Below are 25,891 nucleotides of genomic sequence, written 5' to 3' on the forward strand. Positions count from 1 at the left end.
TGTAACAATTTACTAATTTTCACCCACTGAAAAGGAAACTGTGAGCAAATTCCTTGGTCTTTTTGAACTTTAATTTTCTCGTTTATAAATTGGGAATGAGATCAGCCCTACCTACCTCATAAAATTATTGTAAAAGAAGTGAATTAATGAGATCATTTCCTGACCGGTGGTGTCAAAAAAATCAGGATGCTGCCTTTGAGAAATCTTACCAGCCAGGAGCTGGCAGCTTTAGACAACATGCTTTTCACTACAGCAGGCAGTCACAGGGCACTAACCATGCTTTATGAGCTAAATTTATTACACTAAGATTGGATTGACACCAATCTTAATAAATTTCATAAGGCTGTTTTCCAGGAAGTAGGTGAAATAAGACAAAACAGACTGGTGAAATCACTAGGTCCAGCCTTGGCTCCATTGCTTACTTAGTCAAGAACTCTCAGTGAGTCTCTCCATTTCTGCTTCCTGACTTACAAAATTAGTCTTTCTTCCTTTCCTGCCTGCCTCCCAGTGTCGTTCTGAGGATCACAGAAAAAAAATCCTGTTCCTAGTTTTATAAACTGGATTGTACCATACAAATGCCAGGTACTACTGTTTTTACGGAAAACTAACATCTACCTTTTCATTTGAAGCACTGACATTGGTATTTGGCACGTCAGAGACAGAACTTTTACCTCACTCCAGTCCTTCACACTATACATTGATACTTCCCTCACACTATACATTGAGGATCTTCCCTCACACTGTACCAGTTTTTAATGACAGAGGGCCTTTCGATGACATTAATCAAAAATAGGTGGGACCATATCAGTTCATGGTGTCATTCTCAAGGGAAAAAATGTGCAGCAAATAATCACTCAGAAAATGGGAATTGAAGTCACCAGTTAACCTGCCCTCAAAAGATTAGAGTTGAGAATAAATCACAACCACCATAAAAATAATCTTTGCAAATTAAAAAATTAAGTTTTTCTACACAATCATTAAATAGTTAAGACTTACCTGGATTCCTTTTAATGAAGAAACTCCCATATAAAGGAAAACACCATAGAGAACAGGCATTGGAATAAACTGTAAGTAAAATGACCACAGTCAGAACCCATGCTACCAAAACAACTTCACAGTAATAAATACACAAAAACACAGACAGTGAATACCTATTGAGACAGAATTAAGTGACCTCTCAAGTAACCAGATCTGACTTTTCCATGATTAAGAGAAATGCTAGTCAATAATAACCTCCTTGGAAAGTGTTTATCTTCTAAATACAGGTTCCTTCCTAAAAGCGTGGGGCGGGGGGCGGGGTGGAGGGGGGAGTGGTTGGCGTGTGCATGTTCAATGGTCAAGAGATTGAGAGAACAACAATCAGAGTGTTTGTTTGAAAGACTTGGCCTCTTCCTCAGCCTTTGAGTGCTGCAGTCTCCTATATCAGAATGCAATGAAAATGAAAGGACTCAAATACATAAAATACTGTATCCATCACTCAAACAGCATTAGCCATTATTACTTCCTATCACTACCCTACTGTGACTTTTACAGAGTACCATCTACTGAATATAATCATTGAATTCCGCTCCCAAGAGGAAGTTCTTATAACTTTGGCAATTAGGAGGACCCCGAACCGCCTACCTAGTCCACGCCCAGGCATCCTACAGGGAAGCCAGCAACAGACCCCATCCGTGTACTCAAAAACCACAATCAGCACTCTGCCCACAAGGGAGAGCTACAGAGGAATCTCTACTAGAAACACTAGCAGTAAAGCACTCTACTAGTAAAACACTTTTACTTCCTAAGAAAGGAACCAAGGAAGAGGAAAAATGCTAAAAACCTAATCAATATACTTGGGAAATTTCAAGAAAACATTTTTTTATCCAAAAAGCAACTTTAGAATGTTAAGAAAAGTGAATAAACAGAATGAAAAAAAGCCCCTGAAAATGAAAGATATTGATACCCACACTGTATCCACACACACATGTGGGAGGTAGATAGTCACCATATTAGAAATTAGAGGGAAATTTTAAAGTTATTTTTAATTCATTTTAAAATACTAAACCCAATACAAATTAACATTTTTATGAAAAGTGTAATTTCCAAAAAAACTTGAGTGATATTAAAAAGTGAGAAAAATAGCCCCGGCTGGTGTAGCTCAGTGATTGAGCGCGGGCCTGCGAACCAGAGGACCGCAGTGCAATTCCCAGTCAGGGCACATGCTTGGGTTGCAGGCCAGTTCCCGGCAGGGGACACACGATACATTGTGTGTCCTCAGCAGAGGCAACCATACATTGATATTTCTCTCCCTCTCTTCTTCTCTTCCCTTTTAAAGATAAATAAATAAAATCTTTTTTAAAAGTAGCATTGTTTATATTTCTGTAAATCTCTTTAGCAGGTGACTTAACAGAGAGAACCAAATTCTCCTCTCTGTATGTACATTCAGCCTACTACAATACATTTTTCTTTTTTTTTTTATTTTTTAAAGATTTTATTTATCTTTAGAGGGGAATGGAAGGAGAAAAGGAGAGAAGTATCAATGTATGGCTGCCTCTCATGAGTCCCCTTCTGGTAACTGGCCTGCAACCCAGGCGTGTGCCCCAACTGGGAATCGAACCGCGATCCTCTGGTTCACAGGCCAGTCCCTGTGAGCTACACCAGCCAGGGTGAATACATTTTTCTGGCTGAAGTGTATTTAGAAAATCCAGCCACATTCAGTTATAGGACTGGAAAAAGAAGGATATGGCAGACCCCTGACAGGGTGTGAGGGACTCCCAGAGGTCCTTGGACTAGACTGTAAAAATTATTGTTTTTTGGTAAAGATATCCAGTCTAAAGATAATAAAGTAAAAAATAAAATTATGGAAGTATATATAATTGTGGTAACCACCAAAATAACTTAAAAGAAAAAAAAGTAAAAAGTTTACCTCTGAATAGTTGCTTTCAGAAAGTGAAGGATAACAAGGAGACGAGCTTTTCATTTTAGAGCTTTTGTGATAGTCTCCCTGATTTTTTCTGCCTATGTGTAGTTACTACCAAAAAAAGTTTAAAACTTTAAAAATTTAAAGGGCAACCTTTGTCCACAGGGGACAGCATCCTCCTAAGAGTGTGTATTTTTCCTCCTACCCCAAGCACTTCTTCCAATACACTAACCATGATGCAGTAATTGCCCATTTACCTCTGTTCCACCAACGAGACCACTAAGTTCTTAAAAGGAGACAGTAATGCACCCTATTTATTATTGTTTCCCTAGAGCCCAACAGAACAGTAAGTACTCAACAAATACTTGGTGAATTAATTAGCTGCTAAAAAGTCTATGGAAAGAGGCCAAAAATTCTAATATTTAACTATGATTTGTTTAGTTACTTCATACACGCACATATATATATACTCCAAGCTTGTATCCTAAGTTTATAAATAGTATACAACTCTTCACTTAGCAATTCTGCTAAAACAAAAATAATAGAACACCAAGGGAAAAATGCAGATGAACTCTTCCAGGATAAATAGAAAGTTTCAGATTAGATACTTAGCTATGTTTGCTACAGTTACTGTTACTTTTTTAAATCTTTAAATTCAGTAGGATGTTTATGGCCAAAAGCAGATGAGACTAAAAGATGTAAAGATATAAAGTGTAATTTCTTACATGCTTCATTTATAATATTAGCTGTTTATGTTTTTTACAAAGTGCTACTTTTGTTTCATTTAGTTTATTTTAAAAAATGCATTAATTAATAGCAATATTATTTTTACATTTTAGTCAACTCAGTTTCATCTATTTTTCAATACTTTTTGCAATTATATTTACAAAATCCTCTGAATATATACATGTATATATACATATATATACATACATATATATAGTTTTAGATCATTAACTAAGGAATGGAGTAATTCCTTCCTAAACTCTATAGTCTTTAATACTATCCTTTAAAAAAATTTTAATGGATATATCTAATGTACATAAATGCCTACTATACTAAACACCATACCAAAATATCATTTTCCAAGTCTAGAAAATGAAACTAATTTTAGGTATCCTAACATTTTCTTTCCATTCAACCAAGTATAAGTTTGATTGCAATAATGGGATTTTACCTTTAGTACTGAAGTCATAAACACAGACAGGCCCATTAGAATAAAAATGATTAGCCCTGTGACCCGCTGTTCACGAATTCCCAAAAACTTGGGTTGTTCCCCTGGAGCAGAACACTCAGATTCGAGTTTTAAGCTGTTGACATGACTGATGGACAACACCGTTGCAGCCACAAACCACGGAAGTCCCATGACAGAGCAAACTCCCAGCATAACACCAACCACGAACAGGTCAAGGTGGTAGCCAGCTCCTTTCTGAAAAATGAAATGAATGTGAATATTCATAAGTCTAAATTGTCCTTTTGGGCTAAAATTCTAAGCTGCTTATAAAGAAAAAAGAAATTCATTTTCATCTTACACCTTTTAATGTTTTAGTCATTATGAAAACACTCCAAACTCTTGAAGAAATTAAAATACTTGAGACAGAATTTTAAAGTTACCTTCAATTTGTGCTCCTTTCTGTTTATGATGACAGCTGTAATCTGCTGATCCATAAAGATGAGAATGGTGCAAAGCAGAGCTGGAATGGCAGCTATTAATAAGGTCCACCAAGGATTTTCTCCCAATGGGCTTATGATCCAGCCCCTATTTGGATCAGTAGGCTGTTAAAAACAAAAAAATTTAAAGAAAAAAAGTTTCTCTCCCCTGCCGCACAAAATTCCCATAGCAGACTGTGTCTACTCCAAGACATGCCAAGGGATCGGAAAGACCCGATTAAACCTTGGTATGTGCGGTGAGCTATTTGCAAAGACAGCTGCGAGGATTTTTCCCAAATCTAGGTGCCATGTCCGTGGGATTTAGCGACTCTTTCCATCTCGAGGGGGAGTTTATTTCCTCCTCTTGAGTCTGGACAATCTTGTGGTTTACTTTAGCCAACAGAATAAGGCCAACATGGCATCATATGGTTTCTGAGTCTCGGTCGAAAGGACCCCTGTGGCTTCTTTCCTAACCTTCTTGGAACCCGAGATTAAGTTGCTGAGTGCACCTGGATAAGCTTTCTTGAGGATGAGACACCATGCAATAAGAGAGAGACAGGAGGTGACAGCCCCAGCTGTTTTAGCCATCCGAAGTCACAGGCGTGTGAACAAGGTCACACGGCCCCCCATCAAGGCAACAGATGACTACGGCCGCATGAAATAGCATAAACAAGAGACCAGAGCCCTACTCACCCAAGCACAGTGCCAATACCAGAGATTTATGAACAAATAATAGATTGTTGTTTAAAGGCACACTGCTGGGGGGGGTTATATACCACGCAGGAATAGATAAGTGAGCAGAGGAATAGATAAGTTAGATATGTTCCAACCTATTTCATATAAATCAATCTACCTACCAGGTCAACTCCTAGGCTGAACTGCTTTAGACAGCCTGCAGGCCGGTGATCTCAGCACGGGTGGGGGCCTCAGGACACTATTTTCCCAAAGCATCTACTGACAAAAACCTGGCACTTTGCCAGATGCTAATGCACTTCAATTTGTTTCATTAAAACATTTTTTTAAAGATTGTAGGAGAGTTTAATACTCTTGGAGGATTTTGGACATACTGAAATCTAAACATGCTTTCATTCCCTAGACTTCATATTAAGCCTGTTTTTCTTCATGAAAACATTTGTCAATACAAAAGGGAAACTCACTATTTAATAACTCAGGTAGTCCAATTTTCCCATGTTGATATATACTAAACTGCTTCACATTCAGTACTGCACACATATAAAAATATTTTACCTATACAATGTATATATTCTTACGTGTTCCTTAATTTGTTTCCCTAGGTGTATTTTATGCCCCTGGAAATCAGTCTGCTCTGAAAGCTAGAACAATAAGTGAATAACAAGGATATATTTAAAACCCAGACTTAGAAAATGGGGCCATGACTACAGGAAATTACATCAATATTTTGAACCAATATTATTTTATAGTCTCATTTACTTGTGAAATTAGGTAAAAATAGAATGATTTTCTTATTAGTCACCTTTTTATGGCCTAAAATCTTTAGTAACTCAAAATCTATTTTTTTGTGTGTGGTAAAGATTTTTTTTTTAATTTATTTATCTTTAGAGGGGAAGGGAAGGAGAGAGGGAGCGAAATATCAATGTATGGTTGCCTCTCGTGAGTCCCCTGCTGGGAACTGGCCTGCAACCCAGGCATGTGCCCTGACTGGGAATCGAACCACAATCGTGTGGTTCGCAGGCCTGCGCTCAATCCACTGAGCTACGCCAGCCAGGGCTCAAAATCTATATTTTTAATGAAGGTCTCTAAATATTTTTTATTATTCACTCTTAGCAGCAAAAATAGTTGAAAAATTTTACACATAAAAGTGAGCATGTATACTCCATAGCCCTATACTCATTTTCCTATTATGTTACTTAGTGGTTACCATACAGTAAAGATTATAAGGCTTAATTTTTCTTATTTTTAGATTAAAATATAAATAGACATTTTAAATAATTTTGGTGTATCATTTTCCACCCATGCTCTGTACTTCAGAGACCACTGGTTTTAAAAATAATGTTACACCCTGGCTGGTGTGGCTCACTGGATTGAGCGTGGGCCTGTGAAGCAAAAAAAAAAATAATGTTACTTATTTTTATCCCAGTTAAAGGTTAAACAGACTAAAATTATGTTAATTACTTTCCTTAATTCTGATTACCTTTAAATTCTCTGCTTCTAAAAGACGTCAGCTAATCTGCTAAATGTAAACATAAGCAGTGACACAAACACTTGACTCTAAGAAGAAATTCTAGAAATTACTCATAAGCTACCACACCTCTATCTTAGAAGGAAAGATAATCCCTGGATGCTACACTATGCATATGGTATTTTGTATACAAAAGAACTATGATTTGCTAATGAAAACAAAGGGTTCATGGATGATTAGGTAAAGCATCTTTTTTTGGTGGAAAAACATTTGACTCTCTCCTAGTTCTGCTGGAATATGTTACGTGGAGCTTTACAATTACTACCAGATATACTACCCTTCCAGAAATTTAACTAGATGCCCTTGCTACTCATAAATTCAAGTCTGAAGTTACTTCCTTATAAAGGATAAAGAATGTTCCTTTTGCCTGGAAAGTACATCATGAACCCCAGCTATGAGAGCAGGGTCAAACTTTTTAGTTTCTCCCAATGCGTCACGGACATTTTCATTCATTCTCCAAAGTGGACTAGCTTCAATACCTTCTTGCTAATTTCTTAAATATGTTGGCTGTTGGCCTGTAGCTTTGCATCTTGCCTTTTTAAAAAAATATATGTGGGAAAACATTTTCCTTTCAAAGCATCTGCTTTTCAGAGAGAGTGCATATTTTAAAAATAACTGTCTAGGAAGCAGAGTGTATTTAAAATAGTTTGTTAATTCTTACCTCGAATTTTTCAGGAACATGAAGTTTAGGAGATGGAACTCCTACAAGGTAGTCAATTGCAACCATTATTACTATTGTGAGAAATATAGCAAAGTCACTGATTGTCGACCGCACCTATATTAAAGGGATTATGTTAATATAAACAGAAATATTATGTATCTTTTCTAATTAATTCATATCTTTCAGATCAAAATATGCCACTAGAAAGTGTGAATGAGGTTTTTAATTAGTGAGTGTGTCAGTGAAATACATTTATATCTAATATTTTTTCCAAAAGTTAGTAAACACATTTCATAACTAACCTACTACCTCTCAAATCACCATTATTTTCCGACTGCCTACTCACACATGTAATACACATTTTTCACTGAGTCATTTCTTTGTAGCTACTTGATATAAAGTATTAACTTCAAACAATGTAGTACTGTTTTGAAATAAACTAAGGGAATGAAAACAAACAATGTGGCTTTTCCCAGAACCCCCCAAATTATACCCCAATTACCTTAGTAGGAAAATAGCGCTTGGTCTTAAATTGCTTGAGGAATGAAGACAGAAAAAACGTGGTGAAAAACAAGATAACACACCAAAAGAGCACATCTGGAATATAAGGCCCATGGTGACCACAAGCTGACCCTACAAATAGACCATGAAAGGTTTTACATTCCTGGAGAAAAGAGGGGAAAAAAAGAGATTAGTGGGCATTCTGTTATCAATAAAGTACTAATGGAATTTCACTGACTAACATGCTACTGATTATAAGACACACCATTACTTTGTGTGTCATTTAGAAAGAAAAAAACACTCCCAACTCAACTTTAATACACCATCAATTGTTAAGACACATCCTGAGTTTAGCTATGTCATTATAGTTTGAGAAAATATGTGCATCTTAAATCACTGAATTGAAACACGGTATTTTGCCAAGTTACATCATATTCTCCTTTCTTTCAACTTCATGGTTTCCTTTAGTGAAAAGCTTATAGTGAGTATTAATTCCTAAAAGTTTTGACTGCATTCTTGCTGGTTCATAATTTTACTCTCTTTACTGCTCAACAAGTTCCTCACAACAAAAGCAACAGGGAGAAAGTTACTACCATACTTCTTTCTGATGCTCAATAACAAATAGCTCTATTACTAAAACTCAAATCAGAAACAAAAACTACCACTGGCTTTTCTGACCTGCCTGATCCAAGACAGCGGGATTACAGCCCTGGACTATGAGCAGTACCTTGACTATTAGGATAATATTTGCACTAATAAAAATCCATAATAGAATCAATAACACAGCACAATATAATCTAGTTATAAAATTGACTCCCTCTTCCCTTTGGAGGTAAAGATAACTGAAAGGCGACCAGTTGTTAACCGAGACACGGGCCGCTGAAGCGCCCTTCCCCGTATTTGCATTCTAACGGACTCATTTTACACAGTGCAGGTGTGCCCCGGCCAAATGTGAACAGTCAGAGGTTCTGTTCTTCTCAGTGTTATGTGCAGAGACTAGCAGACCTACACACTCACAACATGGATCATGAAAATAAAAGCTACAACTACAAAAACAACCTGACATAGCTGTTTCAGATGTCAAGAAAACACACTGAAAAGACCTATATCTATAATATCGAGACATCCTATTCATCATAAGATGAGTGTTTTTAAAAAAGCACTTTGAGCACCTCTATTAACTCTACCTCTTCTGTAACAAAAGTGACTTTTTCACATGAAAGGCAAAGTGTTCATTCAAGTTAACTGCTTACATATACTGCTTTCAATCATCACTGTCCAACAGAATTTTCTGTGGTGACAGAATCATTTCCTATCCTCACCATCCACTACAGCAATGAGTATTCACAGGAGGTGAGAAAGAACGTGAGATCTGGCTATAGCAACTGAGAAACTGAACTTTTAATTAGTTTCATCTAATTTAAATTTAAATAGACACACATGGCTAATGACTGCTACACTGAACAACACAGACTTTAAATTATCAATGGAATAAAATTTCAGATGATATCCTTCCAATTACATAGTTAAGTGCTGTCACCTTGAGTGAGGGAAAAAATGACCTAAAATTGCTTGCGTGATATAAAAAGCACCCGAGAAGCCCGGGGGATCTTGGTGTTAATTGATACAGGTGGTGTCACTTTACATCTTTACTCCTAAATCCCAACCTGGGGCACGTCCAAAACGAATCATTCCAGGGCTAGGATGACATTTCCCAACAGAATACGAGAGTATGCAGTACTGTTCAGGACACAGGCGGTGTCCCGAACTCATTCTCTGAGGATAGCTCACTCTGTGATCTGTCCTTCCTCCCCTCTCTTCCCTTAGTGCTTGGGTCAGGATAGTCACTACCAGTTAAACAAGGTTCAGGTGACATTCAGGACATTCACTGACTGTTCCTGTCTTCTAAATAAGCTGTTCACAGAGCAGATGAACCAATAAAGAGAGGGCAGGACAAGCAATATGGGCTGTTGTAACTGTCAGCTCCAGTATGTGTGGCCACAGACCTAGTATATGCTTCCTTTGAATTTATCAATCTAAGTGGAATTAAAAAGAAAAGTACATTCACATTTTTTAAATAATTCTATCTTGGAGCTCGAATACATTCCCTCTCTTCTCCTGTGCCAGCTTCATTTGTTTCCACCCACACTTTTCAGTGCCGGGCCCACACAAACGTGGTTAACTCCCACCTGGTCCACGTAACACTACATTCTGAAAACATACTGTGTCCATCGATCAAGAAGAAAATGTAGATCTCCTCGGAATAGGCTAAAGAACTAGCTTAACAGTTGCAAACCACTTTATTTTGTACTATACTCACAGAAACCGTGAGGTTCCTCCAGGAAACATCATGCGCTGTGATATTCCGTTCTTCCCACAGCTTCAGAGTTTCGTTGCTAGGGTTGGGAGGTTCGACACATACACAGCTGAGAAATCAGAACAGGGTAACATTCTTAGGATCCTGTACTTGGTGTTTTTTACATTTTATGAAACTGATCAAAGTGGTAGCTTTTAACTTTTCCTATGTTGTAATCCATGAAGACCAGCAAAATGAAAACGCATCAGGAACAACGGGATGAAATGAGGTCTGCCTTACATAATAAATAAAGCATAACTAATACAAATAGCAGTGAGGTGTTTACTTAATGAAACTAGCTGGACACATCCCTTGTGGGGGAGGGGGGGTTACTAAACCTTATCCATTTAACCTCCGTAGGGGCCGTGGCTGCCTCCCCATCTACACAAACATGCAGATTCCGAAAAAAGTTACCCTCCCAGTTATTCCTTGTACTCCGAACAAGCCCCACCTACTCATCCTCTACTGATCTAAGATCCATACTTAAAGAAATAAGTAACAACACAGTTTTTCAACAGGACAAGAGTAGGAAAGTCATTAGGGGAAATGAGTTTTAGTTCACCCCCAGAACTAATTCAACCACTTTAAAAAAAGAGAAGCTAGAAACACATACACAAGCAAAGCAATCTCTACATGTGGATTTAAAAATGGAAAACAAACAGGAACATTCCCGATGAGATTATAGCTTTTTTAAGAAGAGGCAAGCGGCTGGCCTTTGGATTCAATCCAAGCTCCGTTATTTACTGGCTGTTTGACCAAAGGCCAAGTTTAACCTCCATTGCCTTTCTTCGTACATATGAATAATTAAGTGACACTACCACATGGATTATGCAACATTCCTAGAAATTGCTCACAAAATGTTAACTGAACAAAGGATGTTCACAGGTAATTAGCCAGAAGGAAGCATCACGCTTTCTGACAGTAACATAAAAACCAAGGTCCACAGAGTCGAAGGAGCAGCAAAAAAAGACAACAAAAAAATAACATTAAAAAAATCAAATAGTGCCAGAGTAAAGAAGATACACAAAACAGATTCAGCATCAAAGTGTCTGTTGCTAATATTTTCAAACAGGTCAGTATCTGAAAGGAATTTTCATAGCCTTCGCTACGCTGTGCACCAAAGTGCACAGTGAGCAAGGCAGGCGAGGGAAGCAGGAAGGAGGACAGACAGGGGGGAACAAGAAGGATACAGGGATGTGGACGTTAGGTGGGTAGAAGGAGCGAAGTGGTGTTCTTGTTACTTGTTGGTAACCACATTTCTCCATGTAAGTCAGTCAAATGCAGAATCACATTTATGGAATAAAAATGATTGAATTTGTTCAACTGAATTTACATCCAGTGAGTGCTTTGGTAAAACCTCATCCACAACAAGTCAACCTTCACACAGTCCGTTGGGTAATTTTAGTTAGATACAAAGAGAGCATCACATTGGGGGGAAAAATCCATTCTTAGCCTCAGACATCTCTGCAAAAATACTTTTTTAATATTAGAGAGAAAAGAAATACTTACGAGTAGCTGGTCAGTTCATTTAAATTGTTGTGCATATTAAATGCATATATTTCTCCTAAGTGAAAGAGCTTCTCCAAAGCCTCATAGATGAATATGATACAAATGAGGGCCGCAAAAGCCTCCTCTGTAAATCGAGTAATATAACACACAAGGCTGCTGGCATCTGTTGCCACCAAAACAATGCACAAGAAAGAAGTCCACAGACCAATACTGGTTCTTAGAGACAAATAGGAAAGCTGATAATCTCTGTTTAAAAAGAAAAATGTGAACATGATCAACATATACACACAGAATAGTACTTTCACTTAAAATTTTCCTAACAAGCAATAGGAACAGTATAACAACGAGAATAAATTATAGAGTAACAAAATAATGACTAAAGAAAGCGCTGTGTGTTTTTCTGCTTCAAATGAAGACTGGCTTCTTATGAACAGACTTAATGGTTACATTTACTTACATAAAAGATTCACAGTAAAAACCTACTAGGCAATAAATATTTCAAAACCAAAGACCTCGCCTCGGAAAAGTTATGAGGAGTCAATGGAAGAGAAGCGGTCTACACACAAGTGAGTGTGACTCTCTCAAAGGGCCCAGCCACTCTACTGTCAACACGGTAATCACACCGCTGCCCCACTGTCACTGCCGCCACTGCCACCCCCTCCTCTGCCACCAGGATCTCCAGAGAAAGGGACTTCGTTTTTTTAATTTCAAGCGAGAAGTTACTCCCACAGTGCCTAAAACACTTTGTAAGTCCTTGCATTCTTGATTAGTCTACGTAACGTGCCAGATTAGAATCAGAATCAGCAGGTTCAGTGAAGAATCAGAGGAGGAGGCATTAAAGGGATCAAATATTTAATAGCAACGGGTTGTTTCAGGCTAAAACATTCAGCTGCATTTATGCCACAAAAGGAGCAGCGCTGGCCATGTCCAATTCCGAGCGTACCAACTACAGAGCCCAGCATTGGTTTCCACTGCCCACTACCCTGCCGGTGGGAACCGACGGCCCCTCCAATGGCCACAGTGCCCTCTGTTGAACAGGCCCCCAAGATCCACCCTCCTAAACTCCTTTTATGAAACCAATACACCATCTAATACACAATTCAGACTAACACTTTCTCACTGAGTTGAAATTTGCTAACACAAAAAAATTGTATTGCCCCTCAAGTGATGTGCGTATCCGTATTCAATTGCACTGATTTTATACCCAGGGTGATTGGGACAGAGATGATGACAGGGGCCAGAGTAGGGTCAGCCACTTAGTGACACAAAAATATTAAAAACATATCTATTGATCAGATCTTCTTTTTCAGGGATTAATAATATACAATGTACTTTTACCTAAAGTAAAAAAACAATATATATTATACACATATATAAACACATGTGACAAGGAGGTAACTATTACGTACCTGCAAAATTTAAATAAAATTTTTTCAAACACTAAAACGGGACCTGTACTCCCCAATATTGTTAGAGGTTGCCCAGCAAACAATGAGTAGGCAATCCCAGTTAATGATGCTCCAAAAAGAGACTCTATTGCACTCTGTTTAAGGAAAAAAGAAATGGATAAAAGCAATACATCATAAACATACCTATTATCATAACCTATTATGATACATGTAATGAACATCTGCAAAATTAAAAAAACTAATCAAGTAGTTAAAAATATAAAACAAACCAAACTTTGAGTCTTGAATTTAAATTCTGAATACAGAAGATTAAAAATGCATTTTAAAGACACAAGTAAAGCTGCTTTGTTTTTGCCTACTGAAAGTGAACTTTGGACATCAACTTTGATTCAAAACTCAGTACCATGAAAGGCAAGGAGAGAGGACTAAATGGAAGACAGACACAGGCTTCAGTGTGATCTACAGATGCTTTAAGCCTATGCTGAGTACAAAGATTCATACATATTTTGAATATTTTTATGTGTCTGAAATAGTTCATTTAAAACATAGGAAACATACTGAATACTCAATATCCTGTTAGGAAAAAAGACTCCTTCAAACAGATAAGAAATTAACATGCAATCATATTGTTCTCAAATTGATTTCTGAAGACTAATTTTCCACATATTTTAAAGACATTAATCTAATATGACAGGCTTAACAGACAGATATCAAAAATAAAATGCTTAACATAAATAAAGTAGATGGAAAGCTCTCTTTATAAAACTGACAGCAATCATAAATGAGGAAATATCTTACTGTTATTAAAATGCGGTGACAGAAAATGAGAAAATGAAAAGACTCAGAGATTTAAAATCAAAGCTAGTAATTGATTTATACCACTACCCACATTACATGCTAACTTCAGGTTATTAGATAGTAAGGGTGAGGTTAAGCTAAGCCACTAGACAGAGGAGAAGGACCAGAAAGAATAGTTTACCATTCTCAGAGATCAAGGTTAAATGGAGCGCGCTATCAAGAAAGGAAAAGCCCATCACTGCTAAGTAAAAGCAAAGAGAAGATGCTGTGAGAAACAGCCCCAGGAACGGGGAGGCAGCACAGCAGCGGGCCAGGAGCAGGGCTGGAGAACCAGACCCGAAGGGGAGGACTGGTTCCGAATGGGTGGGAGGCCATGGTCACACCTGGGACTTTGAGCCCACATTCTCTCGTGTTTTAAAGTGGGTGGTGGTCGCCAGGGGAACTTAATGAGGCAGCGTCTGGGAAGCAAGCCTGGCATCGGGCATATGGAATGCACTCAATAAATGGTAGCAATCCTCATCATTAGCAATAAACAGCACCTCCCCAAATCAAAGGGCAAAACAATAGTATGCAGTGCAGGTACTATTTAACTATTTGTAGAAAAATAAGATAGAACCAACATACAAACTTGACTTTTGGCAAAATGAAAAAGTGCCATGTTAACAGTATATGTGTTAACTGTATGAGATAAGTTTTTCTTGCCCACAGACGCTGTTTGTCCTGGAAGACACTGCTAACCCACTGTGAAATCCTTAGTTACAACAGAATATTCATATTTACACATGAAATGGTGTCTAGAAATAGAAAGCAAAAAAAAGTGAGATGAAAAGAAAAGAGATGGCAAATAAAGAAATGCTAACAGGGCAGATAGGCACAAAATTACAGTTTCCCTCCCCAATGCTGTACTGAAAAAGCATAAATGGCCACAGGAAGACCTTCCTTCCCACTCTCAACCCCTCCTGCCACATTTACTGGGTCCTTTACCCAGTCCTATTTTTCTTTCTAGAATTTAAAATGCTTCTGTGTTCATGCCCAAATGGCATCAGGTCTTTTCCTAAGGGAATCACAGGCCCACTTCCTGCCACCCCCACCCCAGTGCACAAGTTTCTGTTTTACCCGCCCCCTCCCCCGCAAGCCCCGCCCTTCTCTTCCATGTGCACCTCTCTCCTCTCCATGGCACCGAGGACTCTCTGCGGGCCTTCCTTCCTCAAGTACCTCTATTTTGGCATTTGCAAAATTAAAATTACATCATCATCCTGCCTCTTCTTTTAGAGCTCTGAGAGGGCATTTCTAATTTGCTGGGCCATTTTCTTCCTCATTCTCATTCAACAAATGTGAGTAACTTCCCAATGTCCCCTCACCTTCTCTCCCTGGACACTCCCTCCCTGGTTAGCCTGATCCAGTCTCAGCCTCGAGCCCCACCTGCACACGCACCGCTCCCAATCGATTCACTTCTTCCTTAACCACTACAAACTCTGGAACTCCGCCTCCTGGTGCCCCCATTTGTACTTCAAGTTCCAATAAAGGGCCTGAAAACAAACGCATTTCCAAATCACTTTCCTCCGTAACACTATCGAGCACGCTACGTCTATGACTTCAACTCTGGCGGCTCTACCTTTGTCCCACTCAGGTGTGGCACAGTAGCTACGTGATGCTGTCCTTCTTTCCCTTAGGTTAGGATCCTTGGGGGCAGAAGACACACGTGCATGTGACACGTATCCCTGTCCCTCTGCGGTCTAAAGCGCTATCACGTGCACGTGGTCCTGAACAGCAGGATGAGATGGGCAGGCAGTGAGTGACAGGCAGAGTCCAAGGGCAAGACACGTTCCCACAGGGACCAGCAGGGTCAACACAGAACTTGTGACAGCACAGAAAGCAGCTTACGAAAATCAAAAAACACCTTTAATTCGGTGATTACAGAACAAGGCAGAAGAAGCTAAGTAAACTGAGTTGAAAGGACATTTCAATTGTCAGGTTTATCTCATGTTCAGCTCATGAAATATTTTCATTAAATAATTATCACTACTTAGCTTTGGCTATTTTTTAACCTTTTATTTGTTCTTTTAAAAATTGTTTTTCTCCCAAGACTAAATATAATTGAATAAAATATACTTAAGAATTACAAAGCATCTCATATAAATGCCATTAAAATGTATATAAACAAAAAATTTCACAATTTTACAAAGCACTATTCAGTTACACTTCCCATGGCCCCTAATACAATCTTACCAAGAACAAAAACATATTAAAGCTTTCATTTTAGTCAATAACAAAAAACATAAAAACTTTCAATTCAATCATATTAAATAATGAATGCAGTTTTCAGTTATACTTTCCAATAAAAAGTTTAGACTACCTTCACACAAATCTAGTAACAGCAAAATTCAAGTAAGCGCCATTTCAAAAATCCGTTTGTCCTCAATTCTGTTCTCTTCTTCCAAATAGTCTAGTCCAGGCCTACCCGCCAGGGCTGATGAGTTAACATTACTCACATGGCTCTAACGATCCTATGATGACTTACACCGGACATGAAGCAGCCCCAGTGATACACTCGCCCACCCACGGCCCACCCGGAACCAGTTCAGGTGGTCTCCCCGCACCAGACCCCTCTCCCCCACACAGGGAACACAAGCCTTTTACTCAATTTATAAAACCATTCATCCAGCAAACCAAGATAAACTTTTTTTCTCTTTTTCTTCATCATCTTCTTTCTTTCTTTCTTTTTTTTTTACATCAACTGTGCATCTTCTCCTGTTCATATGGCTTCCCCATGTTTTCCACAGCAATTACCTTTGTGGGGAGTCTGCTTTTGGACAGGGTACTCATGCTGTGGGTAGACTCTTCAAATAAAAGTACGAATAGTGAGACAAATGCACACAGACACTTGCCTCTGAAGAGCTAAGAGCCTGGCCACTACCAATCTTTGTACTCACTATTCTGCCTTCTGTAGCTTCTCCAAGCAGCCCTCCAAAAGTGATTACAGGAGACATACAGGCACAGTATAGGAAAAGAACCGAGGCCAGGCACTGCAGACTTAACGCATCCTTGAAGTCACTCAAGAAAAAAGGTGCTTTCCTTTTGATGTCAAGTATCAAACCACCAAAAAGCCTGAATAGGTGAGATGAAACTCGTCAAACTGTACACTAGAGGATTCCAGCTCTTTCAAACCAAAACTATGGGCTACATAAAACCGCTGGTGTCTAGTGTTTCGTCAACAAAAATTCATAACCTATTTAAATCATGGTATAAATAAATTACAGAAGATACTCATTTAATCTAACCCACTGGTAGAGGAAAGCTAGACCCTCATTAAGTTAAGAGACATAATCATCTGTACTTTACAGAGTATATGCTAAAAGAACTACAGGCAAATGATTTTATATAAGTAAATGTAATTTTAGACGCAAATGGGCAAGAAAATGTACAATAAAAATAAAATCCAACAACTCATCCATGAAAATATGAATAAGCACTTCTATTAATTATTATCTACATTATAAATCTTAAAGGAAGGTATCAGAAATACCAGGAAGGCAATTATAAATCATAAGCCCCCAAAATACCCTTTAATATAAACAGAGTATGCTTTGCTTAGATACACTCAGTAGTAAATTAAATAATTTAGTTACTTTTTAGATTAGTACTTTAATTGCACAAATATTTCTGGTCTGGGAAAAAAAGCCTAATAACTACCAATATATGTCGTATAAGTAATTTACTTATATATAGTCAAACTAGTATGCATATTAAGAAGTTTTAATTAGTAAATTCAAAAATCTGTATTTATACATCAAAGCTGTGTCATTTTCATGTTTGGTTTTTTCATCAGACTTCAGGTACAGCTAACTTGAACGCATTTTACTAAACTATAAGCTCTGTGAGGGGCGGAGACTTTTTCTTGTTCCACGCCATTAACACCAGTGTCTAGAACACTGCCTGGGACGTGGAGGTACTTGGTAAATACTTGTGACAAATCAGTAATTGAAAAAGGTTTTATGACTCAAAAGTATACAGCCATTCAAATCCCTACTATAGAAAACACACCAGAAAATTGATCCTATGCTTTTAAAAGCTTTGAATATTTCAAGCTTTACCCTTCTAACTTTAAATGAATGGTGAAATGGATCCTAATCACATACAAGTGGAAGAAATTATCTTATAAATTATCTGCCAGCAAGGGGAACCAACTTGCAATAAAAAATGGTGCCAGTGACAATCTAGAAACTGAAACTACACCATCAAATCAATCACTGATTATTTAACAGCTTATATAAGGCTGTCAGCTGACCCGACCATAAGATCAATAGGGGCCTTGTCACTTCCCAGTGACTAATCCTATCTCAATTTGAAGTTTGAGGAAATAAAAGTAACAACTGCTAATGTCAGATCAGTACCTTTTGCATGGGAACAATCTTAGTCACTATTATATTCACAGAAACTAATGTATCAGTCAATGAATTAATTAATTGTTAGTTTAAACTTCTCTAAAGTTTCTAGTCAGTTTGCCAGTTGTTATTTTTCTTCTATACAGTATTATTTAGGTATGTCATTAGTATCTCTAATGTTAAGTGTGTCTGTATATGATATCCTGCTTTTCTACACAAATATTTAAGATGTAATGTTTACTTCCATAAAGACCACCAGTGGACAAAAAGGTATCAACACTCACCTGCTTTTTTATAGATTAAAAAATACCATTTCTCTACCTACAAAGTATTTTAAGGCCATGTTTATACCTGGCTATATTTCTACCCTTTATTCCAAAATTGAACAACTTCAACAATTTATCTAACTGGCTTGCCAGAGAACAATACCATGGTTTAATTATACTTGTCTAATTTTACATTATCTAATGATATTAATACTCTTTTATGAGTTTTAAGTCTATGCACGCACAAAAAAAAATGGTTATAACCTCTGTTCCCATAATTCTCTAACTTCTTAAGGAGAATTGTAAAACTACACACATCCTTCAAAAAATTCTTATAAATTAATGTAAATTAACCTACTATTATAATTGAACAACATTCTTAACATATGGTGCACAATATTTTCACTTTGAATTAAATTTTGGTATACATAACCCAAGTATATACTAGTAAAATTATTTTAAAATGCATGTTAATTTTCCTTAACATCATATACCTATTCAATAGAGCCCATTTTTAAAAAATATGTTAAAAAGGCTGTATAAAATTAGGTTCAAATATTTGCAAAGAAAAAGAATCTGTGTGCCTTTTCCATCAAATCAACCCTAGTCTCACATGATCAACAGTACGTGTACCCACCGTCCAGTCCTCTGGAGCTCGGGCCCAGCGTGATGAGCGGCCTCTTTGGGAGTCTCACCCGAGCTGGGGGCAGATCCATTGGGAAAGACAGGAATCTTTCTCTTTTCCTGCATTTCACACACAGAAAAAAAAAACCCACACGCTTTCAGAATTTTGTTTCCAGAAATCTGAGATGGCATCTTCAGTCCAAGGGAGCATGAGATCTCTTACTGGACATCTACCTAATTAGTGCTCCTGGAAACAAATGCTTCCGAAAGTAAACTTCTTTAAAAAAGCTGTCCTTTAAAACAGAAGCGGATGTTCATCCATTAATATTTTACGTTCATGCTTGGCTTGTTCCATTTTATACTCTAAGATCAAATATACTATAAAACATATTCATATACACCATTTCAAATTACTATTCAACAACAGGAACATAAACATCCAATAAAACATCTCTCCAACCAGAATTTTTAAAATACTGCTCATGTTAACTACTGAAATATACTTTACATCAAGAAAAAAGTAAATGCAATTCTTCTTTTACTAACATGCTTCTTGTATGACGTAAGTAGTACAAGAGTTGTGTGTTAAAGGCATTTTCATAAAAGCATCAACACCCCATTAAATTTTATTGCAGTCAAGAGCACTGTTCTCATGATAAAGGATGTTGTCCTGCTCACTTGAAGAGAAGGGAACGAGCTTTTAAGCTTTTAAAGGTGTTACTTGAGCCTAAAAGAACGAAAGAGAGAGCAAGAGAGACAAAGAGAAAAAGTGAGGAGGATGATGGGGGAGGGAGGAGGAAGTAAAGGAGGGGACAGAGGGGGGGAGAGAGAGAGAGATAGGGTGATATAAAAAGAATATAAAAACAGAATATAAAAACTTATCCATAATCATAAGATTACATGAAAGTATCAGAAATAAAAACTAAGTTACATCTTAGATCAAAAGACAAAGATTATGGGACTTTTAGAAAACAAACATAACTATATTAAGAAAATGAAAGAGTAAAATAAATGAATTAATGAGCACCTAACTCAGGAAATGTTAAAAACAAACAAACAAACAAAAAACCTCTCTCCTGAAGGAATGTAAAAGGAATAAAAACAACTAAAGCAGGAACTGAGTTAGAAAAAATGTGTATATAAAAAACACTGATATAAATTTTAAAGCTACTCTACTTGAAATACATGATAAACCATTAGCGAATCACAACAAAAGCTTTGACAGGGAGGCAACTTCACAAACGAAGGGAAATTTTATGTGTGTGTACATATATTTATGTGTGTGTGTACACATATATGTAAAAATACATGAAAGAAACAGAGTATACTGTACAACCCTATACAAATAAATTTAAAACCTTGATGAAATGGGTAATATACCAGGAAAACAAAATTTCCCAAAACTGACACCAGAAAAGAGAGAAATCAGTACTATAATTTACTAAAACTGACCACAGGAAAAAAAATAGAAATCTTACTCAAACCCATTTCCACAGACTAAGGAAGTTATTGAAGGCTATTGCCCAACAAAAGATCTAAGCTCAGAAAATTTTACCAAAGAATTCTTCCAACTTTTAGAACCAAATTATTCTAAGCCATGTGAAGTTTTAAGACTACAGAAAAAAGAAAACTAAAAATATGTTTCTACAAACCAAGTATAATAATAATAATACCCAAATATAAAAAGTGCACAAAAATCTATTAGACCAAACTACCTACAAGATGCAAACAACTTAAATAAAATACTAGAAGTAGACTAACAACACATTAGAGCCCAAATCAGGTTTATTGCAATAGTACAAGAGTGTTTTCATATTAAAGAATCTATTAATATCATTTACCATAATAATTGGTAAAGAAAATTCATACGACCATCTCCACAGATGCTAAAAAGCCCTTTAACAAAATTCAACACCTACTTAGATTAAAATTGTCAATGAAATAGGAATTGGAGTACTTTCTGCACATAACAAAGTGTGTATTTTAGTCCCAACATCATTAAACTTAGCAACACAGTTAGAAACTCAGAAATTTCTATATAGAATCAACACTATTAGACATTTTAGTCAATACAATCAGACAACAGAAAACATGTCAGAGGTGTAAGAATTTTAAAAGGAGAGATTAAAATATGGCAGATTGTATGACGGAAAATTTACAAACAATAAGAAAATCAAGAAAGGTCGCAGGCTAAAAAAATATACAGCAACAAACAGCCTTCAAATACATAAAAAGTAACAGACAATATAACTGAACAAAGACGTCATTTACAATAGAAAAAATAAAGATTTAAGTACTAATGACTACAATCACCAAGAAATCTGTAAAGCATGGATAAGAAGAACTTTTACAACATTCCTTAAGGACACAAAACCTGGCTTAAAACAGGAAGACAACTAGGGAAAGATCTACCATGTTCTTGAACAGACTCAGTGTCATAAAGATGTCAGTTTCCCCTTAATTCACTTAGAAACTCAACTGCCATCACAATTTTTTTAAATCAGGCTTTTTCCTGTAAATAGGAAGCTGATTTTAAAGCTTACGTAGAAAAAATATGGAAATATAATCAAGGAAATTTAGAAAAACAAGAGTAAGAGGAGTGAAAGATGAATCTAAACCTTCCATTTATTAAAATATACCAAAAAGCCTCAAGAATTAGTGTGGAATTGATCCACCACACTAATGGAACACACTAATGAAAAAGAAATTCCACAGAAAGACCTGAATGCAAATGGAAATTTAGTAAATTAGAAAGGCCACATCATCAACCTACAGGAATAATAAAAAAATTTTAGTAGCTGTTTAATAAATTGGGAGAACAAAACAGCAATTTAGGAAAATAGTCGGAGGCATACCCCACATCATACACCATGATGAACTCCAAAGGCTCAATGCACAATTTAAATGAACAAAAACAATAAATATGGTGGTGGAGGGCAACGAAAAAAATATATTCAGAGATATTCGCCCTCACTAATGACAAAAATGCAAAGTCAAGTCACATGAAAATACCCAGAGTAGGAGGACGAAGATCTCTCTCAGACCAACACACACCTAAAAGCCCGCCAACACACTGTGTCAGTGAGGCCGCAGGGACAGGGCCACCTTCATCCATTGCTGTAGGAGTGAATGAAGTTCCCTCGGTAAGAAGAGATTCTGCTAATTATCGACTAAAATCATAAAATGACATGTGAGCCAGCGATCCTATTTCTGGGAATTTATCCTACAGCTCTGTCTGCACACGGCTCAGGTGACACATGAGTGCTGTGACATGGTGTGTGACGCAAAAGACTGCAGGCAGCCTGAGCCCAGGAATCGAACACGCTGTGATATAAGTCAATAAATGGAATACAACAAAACTGCGAGAAAAAAGTGGAAGTAGTTCTATGATTTTTATGATCAGATCACCAGGTTATGCACTGTTATTTTAAAAAAGGCAAGGTTCATAACAGAACATATAGTCTATTCACTTTTGGTAAGAAAGAAGAAAAAATAAAACTCTACATTCCTATTTCTTTGTACTGAATAAAAACTCCAAGGAAAAACAAAAGACCTACAGCCAACAGTGAGCCATGGTAGGCGAGTAAAGGGGTGAGAATATAAACCGGACACACTGGGGCATGGCTTTTCTGAGTGCTCTATACGTTTTTGATTTTTAAAAATGTGTGATGTACTCGAAATCTTTTTTCAATGTAACCTGAAGAACTGTGTGGATTCTTACCTGAGAAGGAACACTTTTGGGTGGCTCTATCCGTATAGAAGGGTCCCACTCTCCTGGAGGTAGGACAGTCACTTGATCTAAAAATTCATCAATTCCTGATAAGAGGTCATTTCTGTCTTTAGCTTTATAAGCTACATCATGAAAAATCTAAAGAAAAAAAATTGAGCAACAGAAGTTTAAAGTTGAAAAAGAAGTCTGTCTACACATAGAAAGTCCACATCAGATATCATAAGTCTACAATGGAGATAATTACCTAATCTCTTATCCCAAACACATCTCCACCCCACCCTGAGTAACAACTATAAAAAATAACTCACTGTAGTATTATCACATAAATTAACAGTAACAAATGACAAAAGAAAATAGTGATATGTTAAAACCAAGCAACTTTTAAAAACATACATTTTTACATGGGAAATACTCAGTGATTCATTACCAAACAAAACAATACTGTAGCTTGCCTTTCCACTCCTATGATATTTTAATGTCATTTATCCTAAACCAAGAATCATGGATATACAATTTTACTTAAATAATTTATTTGATCACTTATACCTACCGGGTGCCTACTATTTGCCACGTACAATTCTAAGCACTTAGGGCAATGGACAAAGATAAGGTAAGGTCCCTGTACTCAAGAACCCAGGGGGAAAGACAGTGAAACAGGTTAATTCCACAAATACATAACTAGAGGTAAAGATGAAAGCTCTGATAAAAAGAAAGCAGGGTAAAGGAAAGTCTCAGAGGAGTCCACACTGCAGGAGAAATGTGAGTGAAATGGATAGAGTTGGGTGGAGATGGCAGAAGGGAATTCAGGCAAAGGGAAGACCAACGGGAACTGTCCAGAGACAGGAGGGAGCATAACACATCTGAGGAACAGAAAGGAAGCGGGTGTAGCCAGAGCAAAAGTGGGGAGAGTAGAAGTTTCAAGAAGTATTCAGAGGCTAGATCGGGCAGACTCTACTAAGACAATGGTAAAGATTTTAAGTTTAAAGCCCTGGCTAGTGTAGCTCAGTGGATTGCGCTCAGGCCTGCAAACGAGAGGATTGCAGTTCGATTCCCAGTCAGGGCACATGCCTGGGTTGCAGGCCAGTTCCCAGCAGGGGACACACGACAGGCAACCATACATTGATACTTCTCTCCCTCTCTCCTTCCCTTCCCCTCTAAAGATAAATAAATAAAATCTTTTAAAAAAGATTTTAAGTTTAAACATAAATCTGCAATAAGATGCCACTGACACATCTCGATCAAGAGAATGATATATTCAAATCTGCATGTAATTGGTAACAGAGAGGGAAATACCTTAAGAGAAAGACTCGGAGAGTCCATATTAATCACCAGAGAGAAGAAGGTTAAAGAGCGTAAACCAGAGAAGTTGCAGTGGAGATGGTAGATTAAATGCAAAGTATGTTAGAGGTAAAAATCAATGGAACCCTGTGACTGACTGACTGAAAGAGGATAGAGAAAGGAGGTCAGGTTCAGAGAGCTGGGGATTCGGTGACCTTGGGGACACATGGCAGGTATGTCTGGGGCCTGGCCACAAAGCTATCTCCCAAAGAGAGAAAAGTCCTGATCAACTAGGTCATGGTCAAAGGTGAAGTCTGCAAACAGGAAAAAGAGAAATTAGAGAAAGAAGGGGGAAAGGCAAAAGGACAAAGTCCTGAGGAAACCCCAAAGAAATGATATCCTAAAATCCAGAATGAAGAAAATTTCTAGAAAGTGATGAATAGTTTCAAATGCAGGGGAGAAAATAAAGAAAACAGCAAAAAATATCCACTGATCCTGACAGAAACATCTTGAAGACCTTTAGCAAAAGCAAAGTAGCTGAAGAGTGAATATGAAATACACCTGAAACATACACAGTTTTACTAATTAATGTCACCCCAATACATTCAATTAAGACATGAGGGAATACGAGATAAAATAGCAAAGACATCGAGGACAATATTTTAGGCTTCACTATAAAAGCAAAGAGAACTTAGAATTTAACATATTATACACTTCATAATCAGTGTCCGCTTCAAAGGGCACTTCAGTTACCTCATCAGTCATGAGAGTGGCGATTGATCGCCCGATTTCATGGTACTGGGGTGCCTTTCCTGCTGGACCCAGTAACAGAAACAAAAACCTAGGAAAACAGAAAAACACACAGATTTAACCACCACCGACATACACACATAACTCTCAGAAATCATTTTAAAAACTCATTTAAGTACAAACCCCCAAACAACACTTAAGACTACTTCATCACCCTCGCCCACCGATTACTGTAAAAAGCTGGCATCTCCACTCAAACCAGAGCAGATCACAGAATTAAAAAGGCATTCACAATTAACCTTCCACTGAGTTATTACTCCCCATCTTCCTTAGGGTAAGACAGTAATTAAGGAATTGAGTGCTTTACATTAAAAGTTCCCATCTTCTATATCCTTTTGAATTTGAGTTAACAATTTTTTCTAGTCTGTTTGACAAAATAAGTAAATAATAAATTAGTGAATATCAATCCCACTGAAGTACTTAAAAGTAAGGTTTGCCTAATAAAAGAGTTAAAGAATATACACAAAAAAAATCCCAAATCCCTCAAAATACAATCTGGATAAAGACTCTCATATAGCAAATAAGAAACTAATTTCTTTGGAAGGAAAAAGAATTTTTATATACAACTCCCAATTCAACATCAAAGCTCATATTATTTGATTGATTGATTGATTTATAGTGACTAAATAAAAATGTTTAAGTTCCCGCTTAATTAAGTCCTTATTAACACAACAGGAAAATATTAATATTTATACTTTTCCAAATTAGGAAGTCTTCATCTTCCTGCTCTAAGAATTTAAATATGAATCTACAGAGGAATTGTTTTTCTCATTTATCTTAATGCCACACTA

General features: G+C 37.1%; 1 protein-coding gene across 11 annotated transcripts in view; it reads right to left on the bottom strand.

Annotated features, from left to right (window-relative positions):
* SLC4A7 (solute carrier family 4 member 7) overlaps positions 1-25,891 on the bottom strand; it is a 98,067-nt gene that overhangs the window by 16,641 nt on the left and 55,535 nt on the right. For all 11 annotated transcript variants that reach the window (XM_037070743.1, XM_037070744.1, XM_037070736.1 and 8 more), the window contains 12 exons: positions 25,044-25,131; positions 23,004-23,150; positions 19,296-19,402; positions 16,941-17,115; positions 13,210-13,343; positions 11,801-12,046; positions 10,256-10,361; positions 7,937-8,098; positions 7,435-7,548; positions 4,517-4,678; positions 4,080-4,331; positions 997-1,065 (listed from right to left, as the gene is read on the bottom strand). In XM_037070743.1, the coding sequence (XP_036926638.1) occupies positions 997-1,065; positions 4,080-4,331; positions 4,517-4,678; positions 7,435-7,548; positions 7,937-8,098; positions 10,256-10,361; positions 11,801-12,046; positions 13,210-13,343; positions 16,941-17,115; positions 19,296-19,402; positions 23,004-23,150; positions 25,044-25,131 (1,762 nt within the window). The remainder of the gene's footprint in view (positions 1-996; positions 1,066-4,079; positions 4,332-4,516; positions 4,679-7,434; positions 7,549-7,936; positions 8,099-10,255; positions 10,362-11,800; positions 12,047-13,209; positions 13,344-16,940; positions 17,116-19,295; positions 19,403-23,003; positions 23,151-25,043; positions 25,132-25,891) is intronic.

This window comes from Sturnira hondurensis, unplaced genomic scaffold, assembly GCF_014824575.4.
Source record: "Sturnira hondurensis isolate 20B ecotype Veracruz unplaced genomic scaffold, ASM1482457v3 Scaffold0019006, whole genome shotgun sequence".
NCBI classification, from domain to species: domain Eukaryota; kingdom Metazoa; phylum Chordata; class Mammalia; order Chiroptera; family Phyllostomidae; genus Sturnira; species Sturnira hondurensis.